The 18,400-nt window shown below is 46.6% G+C and overlaps 1 protein-coding gene across 1 annotated transcript in view; it reads left to right on the top strand.

Moving 5' to 3' along the window:
* itga5 (integrin, alpha 5 (fibronectin receptor, alpha polypeptide)) overlaps positions 1–18,400 on the top strand; it is an 87,649-nt gene that overhangs the window by 16,077 nt on the left and 53,172 nt on the right. The window contains exons 2-10 of the mRNA XM_063209050.1: positions 5,603–5,733; positions 14,733–14,833; positions 16,366–16,489; positions 16,795–16,856; positions 16,969–17,014; positions 17,196–17,327; positions 17,513–17,557; positions 17,992–18,035; positions 18,307–18,363. Coding sequence (XP_063065120.1) covers positions 5,603–5,733; positions 14,733–14,833; positions 16,366–16,489; positions 16,795–16,856; positions 16,969–17,014; positions 17,196–17,327; positions 17,513–17,557; positions 17,992–18,035; positions 18,307–18,363 — 742 coding nt within the window. The remainder of the gene's footprint in view (positions 1–5,602; positions 5,734–14,732; positions 14,834–16,365; positions 16,490–16,794; positions 16,857–16,968; positions 17,015–17,195; positions 17,328–17,512; positions 17,558–17,991; positions 18,036–18,306; positions 18,364–18,400) is intronic.

Genomic DNA, 18,400 nt, shown 5'->3' with positions numbered 1-18,400 from the left:
GGCTCAAAATTATGCAGCGCTAAGCTAAGATCTTGGTTACTGTCTTGAGTCTGTGTCATGAATACTGACATTTCCCCCTTGTATTCAAGCAGAGATAATAGCCCATCATGCTTGCTTGATGCTCATTTCCTCACTGCTCTCCCTTCGTGGGCAGTTGTCTCAATAGATTACCCTATAAAGTCATTCCCCACAGCATGGGCAACCTCCCACTGATCTTCCCGTAGGAGAAGAAAAAAGAGGAAGAGGGAGAAAAAAACAATTCCCCTCTCCATGCAAAGCTGTTGCCAACATTTTGAGCATTTTGGGCCAAGAACAATCGTCAGAGACCCTTATCAAATGCTAATGCTATATAGTCCTCCGTCGGTTAGGTTCTTAGTGGGCAAGAGGAGGCAGTTAAGCAGCAGACTGATCCCTGGTTAGATAAGGAGGCCATTACATGCTAATTGGGCCTTATTTACAATTCCTGCAGATGCCTATCAAGGTGTGATGGCAGAGCGGAGTGGAGTGCATGCATGCGAGTTGTCTGCGTGAGGCAGGAGTCTCATTATGCTGATGATAGCAAGTCTGCTTTTTTGTGTGTTTCCTTCTCTTCCTGCGTTTGCCTTCCTCGTTTACCTTTGAATGGGAATCCCCCTCAAACAACGATATCCCATTTTAATTTCTTTGTTTTTGAATGACCACCATGCAGTAAAAGACGGTAAAATGCGTTCTGCTTTTAATCTGTGTGTGTGCGTGTGTGTGTTTGAAGATTTCTCATCGGTAAACTTGAAAGCGGACCCTTGGCTTTGGTTTTTTGGCCTGTCTTTCGCCAGCTTCCTTTGCTCTCATAAGTGGGAAAACATACCCGGAGATACAGTGGGAGTACCCTTGCTAACATGCCAGAGGTGTGTGGGTGTGTGGCGCCCGTGCGCGCATGTGTGTGTGAATGTCTGTGTACGGTGCGCATGCAAGCAAGCAGGTGAAGGTTTCCAAGGGTGTCAGAGAAGACCAAGAGTGCTGAGACATGGAGAGTGGAGGCCTGGTGAGTTTTGGCTGTGGACCGGCCTGCAGCTGTTTGACGCGTTCCACTGCTTCAGGTTAAGCTCTTAAGATGCTGGCAGTCTCCACTGCACAGAAACAGCCAGTGCTGATGTTGCACTATTTTCTTCTCTCACATCGTTGTCGCCCGTGCAGTCCACATTTCACAAGATGAGCTCAGCGTCAGCGAGATTTGACAGGGATGTTTTCCAGGAAGTGACCATATACTTTCGTACAATGTAAAAACTTTTACTAATTCTGTGACATTGAGTTGAACTTTTTGTCATTTGACACCTCAGTTGCAAGACTTTGAGTTTTGGAGGTCTAGGAAGAGATGCATTGTGGGAATATTCTGTGGGGGCGTTTTCTCTGGGTTCTGCATTACTGGATAACTGGAGTGTAAGGCCACCTCTGGGATCGAGAGAGAGAGAGAGAGAGAGAGAGAGAGAGAGAGAGAGAGAGAGAGAGAGAGAGAGAGAGAGAGAGAGAGAGAGACACACACACACACACACACACACACACACACACACACACACACACACACACACACACACACACACAGGGAGAGAGAGACGGATGAAGAGAGAGGATCGGAAGAATGAGAGAGATTCTCCCTCCGGAAGAAGGCTTTGTTTTGCTTTCCCCCTCTCCTCTAAACCAACACACGGTGTACATGCCTCCCTTCCCACCTTTCCTGTTTATTCATCCCCTCTTTTTTCACACATTTGCCTTCTCCTCTTTCATGGCCTGCGTTGTGTTTGCACACAGATAAACAGACACACACACACACACACACACACACACACACACACACACACACACACACACACACACACACACACACACACACACACACCAGTGGGCTATCATACCATGGGTACACTTTACCCTCAAACCTCAAAACATGGCCATACGCACACACGCACACACACACACACACACACACACACACACACGCACACACACGCACACACACACACACACACACACACACACACACACACACACACACACACACACACACACACACACACACACACACACACACACACACACACACACACGCTGTGGCATTTGCATGTGTAGCCAGCCAGTCACAGAGGGAGACTGTCCCCTGGGGGGGCTAGTGGAGCTGTGCTGACCCCCAGGACACCTCTTAAAGCTTAATGACTCACAGCCCACTCCCTCCTCATCTCTCGTCCTCTTCTCTCATTTTTATCCCTGCATCTCAGCACTTCTCTCCCCTTCCTCCTGTCTGTTATGACTTGAGGTTGCTGTCTCTGTCTCTGTCTCTGTCTCTGTCTCTGTCTCTCTCTCTCTCTCTCTCTCTCTCTCTCTCTCTCTCTCTCTCTCTCTCTCTCTCTCTCTCTCTCTCTCGTGCTCGTCATCTTCTGTCATTTTCCCCCTCCCTTCATCTTGGCCCTTCTTTCCTTCCTTCCTGTCTGTTTTGACTCAAGGTTTCCCTCTCTCTGTGTCTTTCTCTTTACATCTCTTTCTTGCACACGCACACACACACACACACACACACACACACGCGCGCATTCACACGCACACGCACACGCACACGCACACACACACACACACGAATAGTCTGTCTTTCTCCTACTGTCTTTGCCTCTCTCTCTCTCTCTCTCTCTCTCTCTCTCTCTCTCTCTCTCTCATGGTCCCTATGGGAGCTCTATGAGTCTCTTTGATGTCCAGTGAACCCAACCAAAAGGTTTCCACTTCAAAACTGTCCTTCTGTGGCCATTTTACCTTTTTGGTTTTATACTTTTCAACAACAAAGACTCCCGAACGCAGGTGCAGTTGTTTTGTTAGAACATTCCAATGGAAGTACACACGTGTGCAACATGTTTTCTTATTCACTACATACTGTAGTTCAGTAAGTTCAGTGAGTTTTGTGACTTTGTTCCATATAATGCACTATATCGCAAAGAAGTGAGCATTTCAGTTTCAGCCATGGCCTGTTGTTGTGTATCCATTTTGTGCTAGTTAGCCGTTAAAAAAGGTTCTTGACGTATGTTGTTGTACACCCTTTCTCCAATGACTGCTACAGGCTTTGTATGAACAGTTGGCAGGAGAGTCTGCCTTCTAATTTTGAAAAAAGTCATTATTGCGCTTCATTATGTGTATTATTTTGTCAACACCGGTGGGCGTAACGGATCACTGGGAAGATTGGCCCAGCCCAGGAGAGGTTGACGGCTGCCACATATATAACTGGCACAATGAAAACACAGCCGCTGACCCCAGGGGGCAGGAAAAGGGTGTGCTTTTCCTGTGATGGCTACACACACATGCACACACACTCACACAGGCGTGTGCATGCAAACACACACGCACACACACACAGATGTGCACACACACACAGACGTGCACACACACACAGACGTGCACATGCACGCACACCCACACGTGTACAGGCACACACGCATGCACACATGGAGACAGATATGCCTACACACACACACACACACACACACACACACACACACACACACACACACACACACACACACACACACACACACACACACACACTCTATTACAACACATGCCCTCTCTGCCCTTTCGCTGTGTTGCTCTTTCTTCCTCTCCCCCTCTCCACTCTGTCTTGCTCTGCTGTCTCTCTGATCTCTGGTCTTCTATCGTCTTCTGTCTCTCCCCTCTCTGCTTTAATGACAGGAAAGAGATGATAGTCATTTTGCAGACAGTGAGGTCATGGCTGCCGCAGTGCGCGGTACCCATCCGTGCTGTCGCTCGGAAAATTAGACTCCGATTAGAAGAGCAGGGCAGGGGTGAGGGAGAGAGAGGGAGAGAGACAACGAGAGGGAGAGAGAGAGAGAGAGAGAGAGAGAGAGAGAGAGAGAGAGAGAGAGAGAGAGAGAGAGAGGGAGAGAGACAACGAGAGGGAGAGAGAGAGAGAGAGAGAGAGACAGTAACCCCCACATTCAGAAGTGGAGAGAGGCAGAGAGACAGACAGAGAGAGAGAGAGGGAGACACTCACTGAGCGACAGAGCAAGGCAGGCAGCTGGTCTGGGGAGGGGAGGGGGTAGTAGCAGAGGTTCAGAAGGGAGTGAAGAGAAGAGAGTAAGTGAGGAAGGCCTATACAGGACAAGGGAGTGGGAGACTGGGTACAGGCTGGCTGAAAAGGAGAAACACAGACGGAGGCAGAGGAGTAGATGAGTAGTGTGTTGGGATTCGAGGTAGCCGAGCAGGGTTTCTCAACAGGGGCTCTACAGCCCCTCAGGGGGTATTGGGGAACCCTTGGTGGACTTTGAGAAGGAGACAGCAGTAAGGGGCAGGTGCTTAGTCGGTATTGGGGGCATTAGTCCGTTTTATTTTTTAATACTAAGGGGCCACTGGCAAGCGTATGATGAGGTTAAGGGGTGTTGGGAAGCTTATATGATGAGGTCAAAGGGGCATTTGTTCAAGGTTGAGAACCCATGTAGTAGAACCACTATAGTAGAGGGCTGTGGTGGTTTGAGTACGAGTAGTTCAACTGGCCTCCCAAAAGTACCAACTTGTGTGTTCACAGTAACACCATGCTCAAGAGTGTCCATGCTGCTTACTTAAATAATACTGTGCGTGTGCGTGTGCGTGTGCGTGTGCGTGTGCGTGTGCGTGTGTGTGTGCGTGTGTGTGTGCGCGTGTGCGTGTGTGTGTCTCTACTCCTTGGAGGCTTGCCCTCACAGCTGTGGAAACAGCAGTGACTCCACTTAGCTGGTCTGTTCCCTCGTTTTCCCATTGACTTTGTCCCTGTGGGTTCTCCACACTTGAACTTTGTGTATATACGCATGTGTGTTTGTGTGTGTCTCTGTGTGTGTATATGAGTGCATGCATGTGTGCATTGGGCATTGAGTATGTACACATCACGTGTTTGCCATCAGAGTAAACCAACAAGTGCACATGGCCAGTGACTGTTACGCAACATATTTTTTGTAGAGAGCATTAACCATCTGCAACGTATCTCTTCTCCTCTTCGGAGTCATCTTTGTTTGTTTAATCAGTCATAGCCTTGAACAGTCAAAATTGCTTAATATAAATTACGAGCTATTTCTACTGTAGAGCTTCACTCATAGTTCAAATGTCAGTTAAGGTCGCGAGTTGAAATGCAGTCATTATGAAATACTGCATGGAATTTTTCCCAGTGACATTGCTTGTGGTTTCAATAAGGATTGTTTTCCTGAGAGACATCTTCCGTTATCAGTTTTCCATTTGGGTCTCAGGGAAGTTCCTTGATGCAGAGACAGTCCTGTGACAATTGTCCATCTGTCACCTATGCCAATGCAATTTTAAAAAGGTGTCACAATTTTCACATTGTCTCTGACACACCCAGGTAATGGTATTGCTGGGAGCTATTTTGCCTCTGTGTAAATCCCCCTTTCTCTTGTTCTGTATGCTATCTGTGTGTAAATGTCTCTGTAATTAATCTCTCTCTCTCTCTCTCTCTCTCTCTCTCTATCTCTCTCTATCTCTCTCTCTCTCTCTCTCTCTCTCTCTCTCTCTCTCTCTCTCTCTCTCTCTCTCTCTCTCTCTCTCTCTCTCTCTCTCTCTCTCTCTCTCTCTCTCTCTCTCTCTCCTTCAGTGTGAGTATTATAGTGGGTGCTCCCAAGGCCAACACCAGTAAAGTGAACATCGTTGAGGAAGGCTCTGTGTTCCACTGCCCCTGGAGCACCAGCCAGGCCGACTGCCACAGCATCGAGTTCGACCATGAAGGTGAGTTGTGCCTAATATTTATGTGTGCTACATAGGTGATCTGTGACACATAAACAGCAATAGTTAAACATGCGTCGAGTTGGATGAATTTGTCAGAATGACCCTTCCCTACCACCACCCCTATGTCGGGCCATGTAGTCTGCTGTCGTCTGCCACAAATGGATGTAAGACATTGTTCTCTGGACAATACCCTAGTTAAATGATACCTTGATTACCACAACACCTAGCCTCAAGGATTAGATCCAGGGCCAGGGTGCCGCGCTACACTACATCCCCTCTGCCCACCACCCCCTTGACCAAACAGTTCCTTTGTTGAAGGACAAGACGATGTTGGCCTCCTCCTTCCTTGAGTGAGCACCTTGCCCCAGGCTTCCTGTCCTGTCGGGTGTGAGTGCCCTCAGGTCACCCCTCCCCTCACCTCCTCTCCTCCTTACTTTTTTCCATTGTCCTCAGGGCTGGCATGCCATGTGAAGTCTGATGGAAGAGGAGATTTTGAGGAGGAAATGGGCTGTGCGTGCATGTATTTGACTTGGTGTGAGTCACTAAGTGGGGTGGTGGTGGTGGAGGGGTGCAGCCTTAAGCTTCAAGTCCCTGTTCCAAGTGGCATTCTTCGGGGTGTTAAGATGCGAGGAGCCGGTGAGGAGAGCCAACAGTTCCAGTTCCCGTTAGTATTGTTTTTCAGCCGTCTTCCTCACTGTGTGTTGCTGCATCCTAACGAAACGCCCATTACGACTGCACCAAGGACGGGAAGTCTCTCTCTTTGCCAGAGGGGATACCTCAGGACTAGGGTTTCTTTTTAAGCAGGGGGTTAAATTGAGCGTTTGCAAGGGTTTACGGATGCTGTCTTTAAAAGTGGGTGTAATGATGGGGGTGGTAGTAGGAGGTGACTGTCCTTAGGGGCCAGTTTGTTGAAACTGTAACCAAAAAACTATAAATCGTCTCCCTTGCCTTGCGCGTAGGCTCATTAGCCAGTTTAGCTGTTTACGAGGTCGAGCATTCAGAGGGCATCAAGTTAGAATTAGCCGTCAGAGGGGCTACTGGAGCTGCTGGTAATTACGACTGTGTTGACACTGCAGTTTAAGACCACGGCTCAGGGTTTAGGTTCTCTGTTTTTTGCTATGGCGTACAGGTCCACTGAAAGCTTTTGCCGGGCCCTGGACAAAATAATCGGAAAGGGGCACCCCCTCTTGATACACACAATGTAATGAGGATCGTATTCTGGGGTGCCTCTATCCCTGGGCCCAGGACAACTGACCCCATACTCAACGTCTGTCGGCAGGTCTGATGGCATACAACACTAATGGCCTCATGAGCTTAGCAAGTCAACCACCAGGAAAATTACCTCTTTCATTTGCCACTGCCACTTCTTGGCAACTTGCAACTGTAAGAACAGATTGGGGTTTCACGTCATTCTTCCCTCATTGCCTTTCAATGCGGCTTTTGCCCTCCCCACCTCTCCTTCTGCCTTTTGGTTGCCATGCTCATTTAACTGCCACGAAATACGTGGCAAAGGGCAATATAAACATTTTTCTTGCTTGGCAAGATGGATATGCGGTGAACGTCAATGAAAAGTCCCATGGCGGGTGGGTCAGCACCACCAACACCACCACCACCACCACCCCTCCCTTGTGTGTGAGAAACGTCAGTCGATAAGGCGTCTGGCGTAATTCAGTTCAGCAGCAGCTTTGCTTTTAATTTGAAACCCAATGCCCAGCATGGAAAGTGTAACTTCATTAGGATAACACTAAATGACACTTGACATAGTGTCCTGTCAAGTTAGATTTTCAAAGGTTAACGCTGAAATATGGATCATTCCAAAAAGAACCCTTACAAAAAATCTCATGTGTCAAAGATCTCTATGTAAAAAGGAACTTTATGAACTCCATCTGCTGCACACACTGCTGGAAAATAATAAAAACTCAGATATGATGTAAAACTGAGGGTTAAAAAGACCAGGGTGATCTTGACCGGGTGAGAAGCACAGAACAACCGTTACAGTCTCACCAGCGTTTGTCATGCCAAAATATCATCATAGCTATTTGCCAAAATATAATTTTTAAGGCACACCAATGCATGTTAATGTGTTTAGGCACAGAATGAGGACATTGAGTGGGTGGCGATTTCTACCATATAATCAATAGTGGCAGGTAAAGGCTCCCAGTTTGTTAATGTTAAAGGGTTTATGAAACGAAAACAAAGTAAAGGAATTTGACCATTTCCAGGACAGATTCTGAAAGTTCTAAGCCTTGTGAATAAAATGGGATATTGTCTGGGTGATATTTTGTCCTAAAAGTCATGTTAAAACGTTCCCAAAAAGTGTTTTTTTGGTGACATGCAAATTTTATGCAAATGATATGCGTGACATAGAAGGGGTGAGTTCATCTCATTCCACCTTGTTCAGATCAATGGCGGCTAGTACCAAAACAAAGCGCAGTGTCAAGCAGTGTGTTGCTGGAGGGCCGAACGGTGCCAGCTGCAAAAATGGCTACTTGACAGAAGGAATATCTTTGCACAAGTTCCCTTCTGTGAAGAATGATGGAACTGTGGCCGACAAGGAGAAGGCTAAATCAAGCTAGGGCTCTGTGGATCCAATGCGTGGTTTTGAAGCAAGCTCGTGGTCACTGTTGTGCTCGGCACATTTCCACCCCTTGTGCTTCACCACAAATGTGGAGGTCGCGGGCATGGTTGGACTGAAGAGAATGCTATTGCCTCAAGCAGTTCCAACAATTGACATCGCCGGTGTGCAGACTGAAACTGCCCCTGTAACTGCTCGGGCACGAAGACAGGTGAGTGCACTGCTTTGCTTTAGGCTACTCGTTTTACCTTGTCCATCTGCTTTGTATGTTGTTTTCAGGAAAGGGTAATGCACATTACATGCCAAACCGATGCGAATGCTCTCGGAATATGCACTTTTTATTGATTGCCATTCAACTGGTCAAAAAATTGGTTTTGGGAGGATATCCGCACATCAGCGTGGTGCTCTCAGTCGAGGACAGCCAACTCACAGATTGGGCTACTCAGGGCTTTTTCTGAACGGGGAAATAGGGGCGCTCCACCCTCATACCTCCGTGGGTGCACCCTCATACTTTTATTTATATATATATATATATATATATATATATATATATATATATATATATATATATATTTGAGCGCCCCTAATACATTTCTCATTCATGGGGGGGAACACCCCCCTTCACCCCCTGTAACATGCCATGATGCTCCCTCATGCCAAACAATCCTAGAAAAAGTCCTGCTACTGCTTAGCGAATAAACAGAGATGCACATAGCGTAGGCCTACTTTGAAGCGTTGATTGTTTGTTTTTAGTATTGTGGTGCACGTGTGGCTGACGTTTGGACACACCTCGTCCTCAGAGTCCGGCTGAGGGACACGCGACGCCTGTGACTTTGAGCACAAAAAATAATAATGATAAACGCTAAAAATATGCTGAGGACTCAGGCTATATAGGGCGTTTTTCCAACAGCCTAATACCTCAGTTTTTTTCTCTAGTTGATGATATTTTTGCATGTAGCCTACATGCATTTCAATCACACTATATCGCGCAATTGAATCAAAATGCCCCCCATTTGTCAACAAATACACACGCCATGTCATCTGTGGGTCATGGCAAAGCGCCCTTAGCAACTGTAACCATAAACAAAACGAACTGTCAGGCTATGTCAACAATCGTCACTTCGCCTGTCAGACATGTCACTTTCTGCAGATGTATCAGTGCCTCTGAAATAGATTTGTGCTGCTGTTTTTTTTTTCATGAGGTTGGATGTGTGGTTTTTCGACACGCTGATGTTTGTATCAGAATTTTGGTTCCTTTATAAGATGTGGGTCCATCAAATGTGTGTTGTTTTCTCAGATCGCCATACTAGCAAACCAGGGACTCCCCTCTATGATGTCACAGCCCAGCTCATTAGTCACACCAAATTTCACAGAATTCACACTTTGAGTTGCCATTTTCACAAGTTCCTCCAGGATGATTGGGTTCAAAGTCTCATCGATGCTATCAGAAAAAACAAGGCTGTAATGGGAATGACCGTTTGTTTTCGTTTCATAAACACTTTAAAGTTCATTTCCATCCCAGTACATCCACACACATCCACACACACACACACACACACACACACACACACACACACACACACACACACACACACACACACACACACACACACACACACACACACACACACACAAGCCTGCACACACACACACACACTACTACTGGCTACACACACTAATGTGTGTATACACCCATTAAGGGAAGAGGAGCCTTCCTGTGAGGTCCATCATGGCTGTCTCCTGTCCTGTCCTCCTCAGCAACTGCTGACTGCTGCCATGAACTAGGTCAAAATGGCCAGAGAGGAGCCTCCTCTACCCTCCACATTACAAACCCATCTAGCCATTTCCTCCTCTATTGAGATAAGGGCAAGGGGAAGAGATACAAATAAATACAGAGAGCGGGAGGGAGGATGATTTGGTGGGCGGTTGGTTGAGGGGAACTTAAAACGGATAGAGGGTCAAGTAGAGGAAGAGTCGCGCAAACAAAGGCCGCAAAAAAAGACAGATGGGAAGTAGAGATGGGAAGGAGAAGAAGAAGGAAAGAATGGAAAAGAGAAGGAAAGACTAGGAGGGAGGGATTCAAGGAGCAAGGCAGAGAAAGAATGAAAGAAAAGAAGAAAGAGAGAGAGGAAGAGAAAACTGCCTCTCTTGTCTCTCCCATCTGACCCCGTTCCCCTCTTCCTCCACGGGCTAGTGTGTGCTGTGCAAGTCCCTGGGGGTTCCTGATGGTGATGACTGAATTTAGCCATTTGTCTTGGCCTCCTTCCCCTCTACCCCCTGCCCCTGGTGTGTGCACAGCACAGCACAGCACAGCACCCCTCCCTGGCCCCCCTCCTTAGCTAATGGCTCTGTTTCGGCCCCAGTTCAAAGCAGAAGTAGACACACACACGCACACACACACACACACACATATACATACACACACACACATATACACACACACACACACACACACACACACACACACACACACACACACACACACACACACACACACACACACACACACACACACACACACACACACACACTCTCTCTCTCCGGATCCTGGATCCCTAACCTCCCTCCCTCCCCACCTCTCTCCTCAACTCAATTTAGAAAGGGAGGTCTGTCCTCACCTATGGCCCTGTGCTTGCCCCCTAAAACACCCCAAAGCCTTCATATCAGATTAATGGAAAAGACTAATATCTCATCGGAGTGGTATCTTATGAGTGGGTGAGTGTGCGCACGTGTGTGTGCGCGCGCGTATGTCTGCGTGTGTGTGTCTAAATGATACGTGTGATCTTGTGTGTGTGCGCAAATGTATTTTCGTGTGTGTGTGAAGAAGTGTCCTTTTACACTGGGCTTTTGTGTGCAGATAACTAAGGTGTGTGCATACCCTTGTATATTTGTGATATGCCTTTTTGTGCAAATGCACACAGATAAGTAGTCAGTTAGCAGTGATGGGCAACCTGGATTCAGAAGTTACAATCCAGTGCCACATATTCCGAATGACCTGGATTTACCTCTCCAATTGAACCAGGTGACCAGTCAACCAGGCAATCACCTGGTTGAATTGGACAGGTATAGCCAGGTCTTTTCGGATATGTGTTACTGCGTTGTTGGTTTTGAATCCAGGTTTGCATGCCCATCACTATCAGTTCGCCAGTCCACATGACAGAAGCCACAGTCCACAAGGGGCCAGCCCCTGAAACGCTCTTCACAACTACCTTGTCATGCAGCCGCCATTTAAAATGATGAACTGTGGCGCTGTGTGGTGGCAGAGGACCACAAACGGGGGGAGCCAGTTGCAGAGCCAGTCCACCCCTGCTGCTGTCACCCATCCAGTGAATGCCACCCCTGACTTGGTCCGCCCTGTCCCACCGTGGGACCGATAAGCTGAACCAGTGCCAAAGCTTTTGTTATTGCAATTGAATACGTACATGCCTTGAATGAGTGAATTGAAAAATCCCCCTCGACCAGCTCCTAAAAAGGCCCTGCAGCAAATGTCATAAAAATAGCAGTGCTCCCCGATACCGTTTCCTTTTTGCCATTCCCAGTGGTCACTCAGCCGTCTTGGGTGCAGGGCAGGCCATGCTGAATAGGAGCCTTATCACAGGCGCTTTCATTCATTTGCTTTTTTTCAAAACTCGCTGTGTTTTCAGATCGAGTATCTGCTGCCAAAACCCTTACAGCCCCCTCCCATTCTCCTCTCCTCTCCTCTCCTCTCCTCTCCTCTCCTCTCCTCTCCTCTCCTCTCCTCTCCTCTCCTCTCCTCTCCTCTCCTCCACATCACCACCAGCCATAGCACTCCCTATGTACGGTACAGGCGGCCAGTTCTTATCCACACCACCACCACCCCAACCCTCCCTTCCCTCTCTCCAACACAATCACCACAAACCAACTCTGCCGCTTTTCTCATATACCGCACAAGGCAGTTCTCATTCAGTGCAGCTGTACACTGGACCGAACAAGGGACCAGCTCCACATGGAAACAATAAAACCAGGACTTCTCCATCTCTCTGTTCATGTCATTCCCCACATTCATACTCCTCATACTGCCAGACTGTTATTTTGCCACTCCTCTCCAGCACCACACATCAACACCCCCGACCATTGCTCCCCTTATGTATGATAGACGCAATCCAGATCTTATTCGGTGGCCACTTCCACATGGAAATAATGAATCCACAACTCCTTCCTCTCGTACTGCCACACTTGCACCACCACCATTATCCATAGCTATGTACAGCACCAGCTAGGTCTTATTCAGTGCAAGGGTGCAATGTTTAGCACAAGCTCCAGATCCAAGGGGAAAAAATAAATGATCCAGAAAATCTTCATGTGCCTTTTCATGTCAAATGCCAAACTTCATACTCATACAGCCGCACAGTAGCCAGCCTGTTATTAGCCCACATGACACGCAGGCACTCTTGTACTTGGCACGGAGGACAAGACATGGTGAAAGACCATTTGAGGAAAAAACAGAAGTGGGGATGAAAAAAAAAGTAGACGGAGAAGGGATGACGGGGGAATCTGGGAGATGGCCTTGGAGAAGCACCTCCTTCTCAGAATGTTATTAGAGGGCCATAATCCCCTCTGAAATATCAAGGTGAAAAGGTGGAGTAATAGGGGTATAGCTGTATAACAGTGCATTTCTCGAAACCAAAGTTGCTAACTGTGTTAGCTACTTTGTTGTTTGCAATACAATTTTCCATTGACAACTACCCAAGTTGCTAACGGGCTAACAACTACGCTTTCGAGAAACATGTTCTGTCTTGGACAGGTTTTGGCCACTGTAGAAGAACTGAGTACTGACTTAGCTCTGTGCACACAAAAGACTGACTGGGCTGCCTGGAATGATTGGCTGGAATGTAAACCATATTTTGAAAAACTGAAGCAGAGTGTGCAGATTTATGTGATGGAGAGGAAACAGAATAAGTAAACGAGAGAAGAACGTGATGGCGAACAGAGAGACTGAGATTGAGACTGAGGGAGAATAAAAAGGGAAAAAATAGACTGAAGGAGAGCCAATGAAGGGGCGAAATGTTTATATGCGAATGAGAGTAATTGACAGCAAGTAAAAAGAGTATGTGTGAGAAAGTGGGAGCTATAGTATGTGTTTCTGCCGTAGAGCTGATGGATGACTGTGTGTGTACGAATGTATGTGTGTGTGCGGCGCGCGTGTATGTTCGCATGTGTGATCGTGTGTGTTTGTGTTCAGTGTGTGTGTGTGCCTGTTTCTTGGGTTCCTTGGCTTCCTTCCACCCAACAATCTTACTCCCACCACCACTTCTTTCTTTCTTTTCACTCCCCAGTCTCAGGCATCTCCCACCCCTCCCTCGGCCGCACTACTCTGGCTGGGTTAGGGAATCTGTGGTGGACGTCCCTCTGATACGCCAGCCCCACCGCCCCTACTCCTCTTCCAAACCCCCCAGCCCAACCTTGGCTCCCGCTGTGGCAACAGGCCTTGGTTGCATCATGCTCGTAACTGTGGCGCAACCAGAGCTCTCGCAATGATGAACTACAGTCAGCTCTCCCTCTCTCAGGGCCAGTGATGTTATATCTTCAGCCCAAGGCAATGGATCTTGAGCCCTGACTGAGCGAACTTTGTCCAGGCTGACTTGTAGAGATGTGTAGAGAGTAGTAGGGAAGTGCTTAAAAAGAGTTAATATCTCCCTATCTTGGCCTGGATGTTCTTCCCAGTCAGGGGGGATAGGAGGGGTGTCATCCAGTACTTGTCCAAAAGGCAGTTCATGAAGTGCTGATATAGCACTGAGGTGGTGTTGTTTTAGAACAGACCTTTATCGTGAAGCAACAGTCGGTTTCCGTTGTGGCATTTGGCAACATGTCAGCCAACGGCAGTAATGTAGCCACCCATATGTTTCTCATGCCTCTCAAATGACTCGAATCTGAGCATCCCGTCAGCTGGCTCGGACAAAAACTGGAGGTCACCGTGGCCATCGCAGTGCCAGAGGTCACGACAGAGGGTGATGCCATCCCTTAAGCCACAGGTCACGACTTGACATTTGATCCTTTTTAGAGAAAACTCTTACTTTTATTGATCTTTTGACTGCCTAACTGGATTGGCGCACCTATTGATTTCTGGTTTTGATTAGAAGTCAGAAGTCTTTCCTTGCGGTGAGAACTGTTTTGCTGGGTTGACGCCTTCATGAAAATGAGAAGCCCATTTCTGAGTGATATTTGAGATTTATGTGTGTGCATGTGTGTCTGTGAATGCCGCAGTGAAAGTCTTGTGGGAACCTGATGTTGCGATACTTTTTTTGTGTATGTGTGTGTGTGTGCGTATGCATTTGTGTATTTCAGGTGCTTTTTCAATCTAATAATTGTCTTTAATTGATGTGTACATTTATTAGGCCCTTTTTGTGACTCTAAACCATTTGTTGTTTTCTGTGTTTTTTTCTTCTTCTTCTTCCCTCCATAGACGAACGCTCCGTTATCATCAACGACACCAGCTCCCCAGGGGAGTTCAAATCGCACCAGTGGTTTGGAGCAACCGTGCGTTCCCACGGTGACACGATCTTGGTAATAACTACTGCTGAGTGCACACTGATGATGGGGGGGGGGGATTGGCATTACATGCTGCCCGTCTAGACAGAGACCAAATTCCATTCAAGGTCTTGAACTGTGGCTGACTGTACTTCAAGGTCAGCTTGCTATGGAGGCAAACAAAACACACAGAATAATAATCTGTTTGCTGAGTTGGATTCACAGGTGGATGAGCCCATATTGTTTCAAACGACTCCTTTGTACATAATTATAATTCAAGAGCACAAAAAACGCATAATAAGGCATATCGTAATTAGTAATATTGAAAAAAATGATTGTGTGTCTTTACATATAGTGCAGGCGCATGAAATTTCTGGTTTCAACTGTAGACCTACATATCATTGTCCCTTTGCCATTATGTTGACAACAACAAGGGCTGTGTGTATTAACATGTTATAATAGAGGCATGTTGTTATGTGTTGCCTAAATCGACATTCATGTTTTGGGTGGTGTACCCATGCTTCTTTGGCTCATTAGCTGTAACCCCTGAGTATAAGCGCTCTATTCTGAACCGCCATGACATCAAAGGCCTAGCTGCTTTGTTGTGGCTTGCGGGTGGATTATGGGAAGACGTGACATGACTGGATTTCTCAGTCATGGTTACTTTGCTCCAGATGGAATTGTGACCTCCCTCAGGATCTGCTGGGCTTCCTGCTCACCTCTAGCCTGGTCTTACCGGACTCATTTCAATAGCACAGAGAGTCTGGAAAGGCCGAATTGAGAAACGTTAACTGGAGGAAGGGTTGAACTCTGCTTAACCCCTCTAATGGCGCACAGCCTCTGTTATAACCTTATTGTCTCCAAAAAGGTAGTGACCAAGTCTTATGCCAAGTTTACATGAATCTGACTGTTTCTATATATCGTTTCCATCGCAAATGCACTGTCCATTTTCATAAAAATACTGGAAAAAGACTTCATAGGTGGAAGGATTCAAAGACGGCAGAGGCCACGTAGGCATTGGAATATGATTCAGATATAGCATCAGCGAGAAACGATGAGAAACGAGGCTCTGCACTGCTGAGCTCTAGCTACTCTTCCTGGTTGGACAACATCACTGTTTTTTTTGTTGGACAACATCACTGTTGGAGCCAAGTTAATCCTTTGGATGACGTGCTCCTCCCTGATTCGCTGGCCTGGTATCTTTGGTCATGTGACTTGAGAGCTGGGAAGAACAAACAGGCGTGCTTCACTTTAGCTAGCACAGACTAGTAGTGAATCAGCCAATCTGCATTTCTTTTAAACAGATTAGTTTTTTATTCAGAGGACAAAAACTTCGTAAACGTAAATAGTTTGCAAGATGCCGACATGACGAAATGGTGAAATTAATGTAAATAGACTCTTAATTGGTTACTTAAGACTCTCTGCATTGTCGTTGCAATGCTGTTATGATGTTTTCGAGTGAATAGGCTCGTCGACGGGCCCATCTGCAGTAAGAGGCTAAGCTTGAACAGTGATCCCCCCCTGTTCCTCCCCTATTTTGCTGATTGTCTGGTGTCTCTCCCCTCTAGGCCTGTGCCCCTCTCTACTCCTGGAGGACGGAGCAAGATGAACCTCAGGATGATGTCACAGGGACCTGCTTCCTGTCTGTGAACAACCTCACTAAGTTCGTGGAGTATGCTCCATGCCGCTCAGGTAAGCTCTCTTATACCGAGAGCGGACAGTTGGAGAAAAAACCTGTTATCGCCATCTGTTAATCCTAACGATGTTGCAGTCTTCTATACTTAAGAGGATAGGCCTGCTGATAATGCTTTTTATGAACCACATTGATTTTCAAGAGAAAGGTAAAAGTGTGTACCTGAAGAGTTTTGCCTTCTTCACATCAGATTGTGTCACCTGTTCCTGTCAATTAATAAACATGCATTAAATGTTGCATTTGCTCTCAGAAACAGTGTAATGGTCCCTGGTCTCATGTTGGCATTGTTGTTGTCTCTGAACAGAATTGTATGGATATGAGCGCCACGGCTACTGTCAGGGTGGCTTCAGCTCTGACTTCACTAAGGTAAGAATGCCATTGTGACATTTCACAGAATCGGGAGGCCCAATGTTTAAATCAATGTGAAATGAGTGACATCTCACTGTACTCCTCTCCTCTCCATTCTTTGTTTCCGTAGGATGGCACGGTGGTTTTGGGAGGACCTGGTTGCTACTTTGGGCAAGGTATTCCATACGTTCTGTTTTTTGTATTAGAGAAATATACATTTATAATTTGGAAAATGATCCCTAGTTCGACTACTGTTTTGAAGAACAAGGTACTGTCTTGTACTGTCAAGGTACTGTTTATGCATTCCCATCCCAGTTGCCTCACATTCCAGCATTCTTCTGGCTTTGTTTACTTCAGGTCAGGTGGTCGCAGCAGTCAAGGAGGAGATCATCCGAGCTTATTATCCTGGATACTTTCTGTCGTCTGTGCACGGAGAAATGCGGTCCGAAATACACGTCAAGACGGTTTACAATGACGACAACTACATGGGTATAGATAACCTCCCTCTTTTGCCTGCTTTACGACAGCCATTTGTTTTATTTCTTTTTAACCTGACATTGATGAGATCGGAGCACTTTAAGTGAGACCACATGTTTCTGCTAGTGGTTGTATTGGTCTTTGACAGATGTGCTGTGTGTGTATTGATTGCGTTTCTGTATTGCTCCTATTGTCAGGTTACGCGATGGCCGTGGGAGAGTTTACAGATGACAATGTGGATGGTGAGTCTCGATTATTGCCATTTTAGTATCACACACACACACACACACAGACACACACAGACACACACACACACACACACACACACACACACACACACTTTCTCAGCGGCCTCAATTCCTCCCACTTTAGTTAAAGCATTAACCAACCACACACACACACACACACACACACACACACACACACACACACACACACACACACACACACACACACACACACACACACACACACACACACACACACACACACACACACACACACACACACACACACGCCAACAGCTCTGATTCTAATGCCCATGGAATTCTCAATGTTTCAGGGCATTCCAAAATGTTCCATGTTTCCACTCCTTGATGTCTTGATGTCTTTTCCTTTTGATGATTTTTTTCTCTATTTCTCTCCCCCTCTCTCTGCTGTTTTCTTATCCTTATAGATTTTGTGGCGGGCATCCCGAAAGGAGAGTGGTTGCACGGTTTGGTAAGGAGTTCTCTGCTGACTGTCTAAATGCACTGGAAGGAAGGAGGAGTTGCGTTTGGGGAGAGGGAATTATTTCGTGCATGACATTGATTGATGGAACCATCATTAAAAGATTCTTTTTAAAGAGGCGATGTGTGTGAACATGATGTGAAGTGAGACGATTTGACCTTATTGGGTTATTTATGCCGTTTCCTGTCTTCAGACTTTATGAAGTCATCATAGCATTCTGCCTAATACAACGGTAGCCTGTTTTTGTTTTCCCAACATTTAGGTTGCTATTCTGAATGGGACAGACATGACCAAAGTGAAGAACTTCACTGGTGAACAGGTTTGTCTTTTTTTAAAGTCTTCATGTCCCTTTGTTT

The sequence above is a fragment of the Engraulis encrasicolus genome, chromosome 10 (assembly GCF_034702125.1).
Source record: "Engraulis encrasicolus isolate BLACKSEA-1 chromosome 10, IST_EnEncr_1.0, whole genome shotgun sequence".
In the NCBI taxonomy this organism is placed as follows: Eukaryota; Metazoa; Chordata; class Actinopteri; order Clupeiformes; family Engraulidae; genus Engraulis; species Engraulis encrasicolus.
This window is presented reverse-complemented; position numbering and strand designations above follow the sequence as displayed.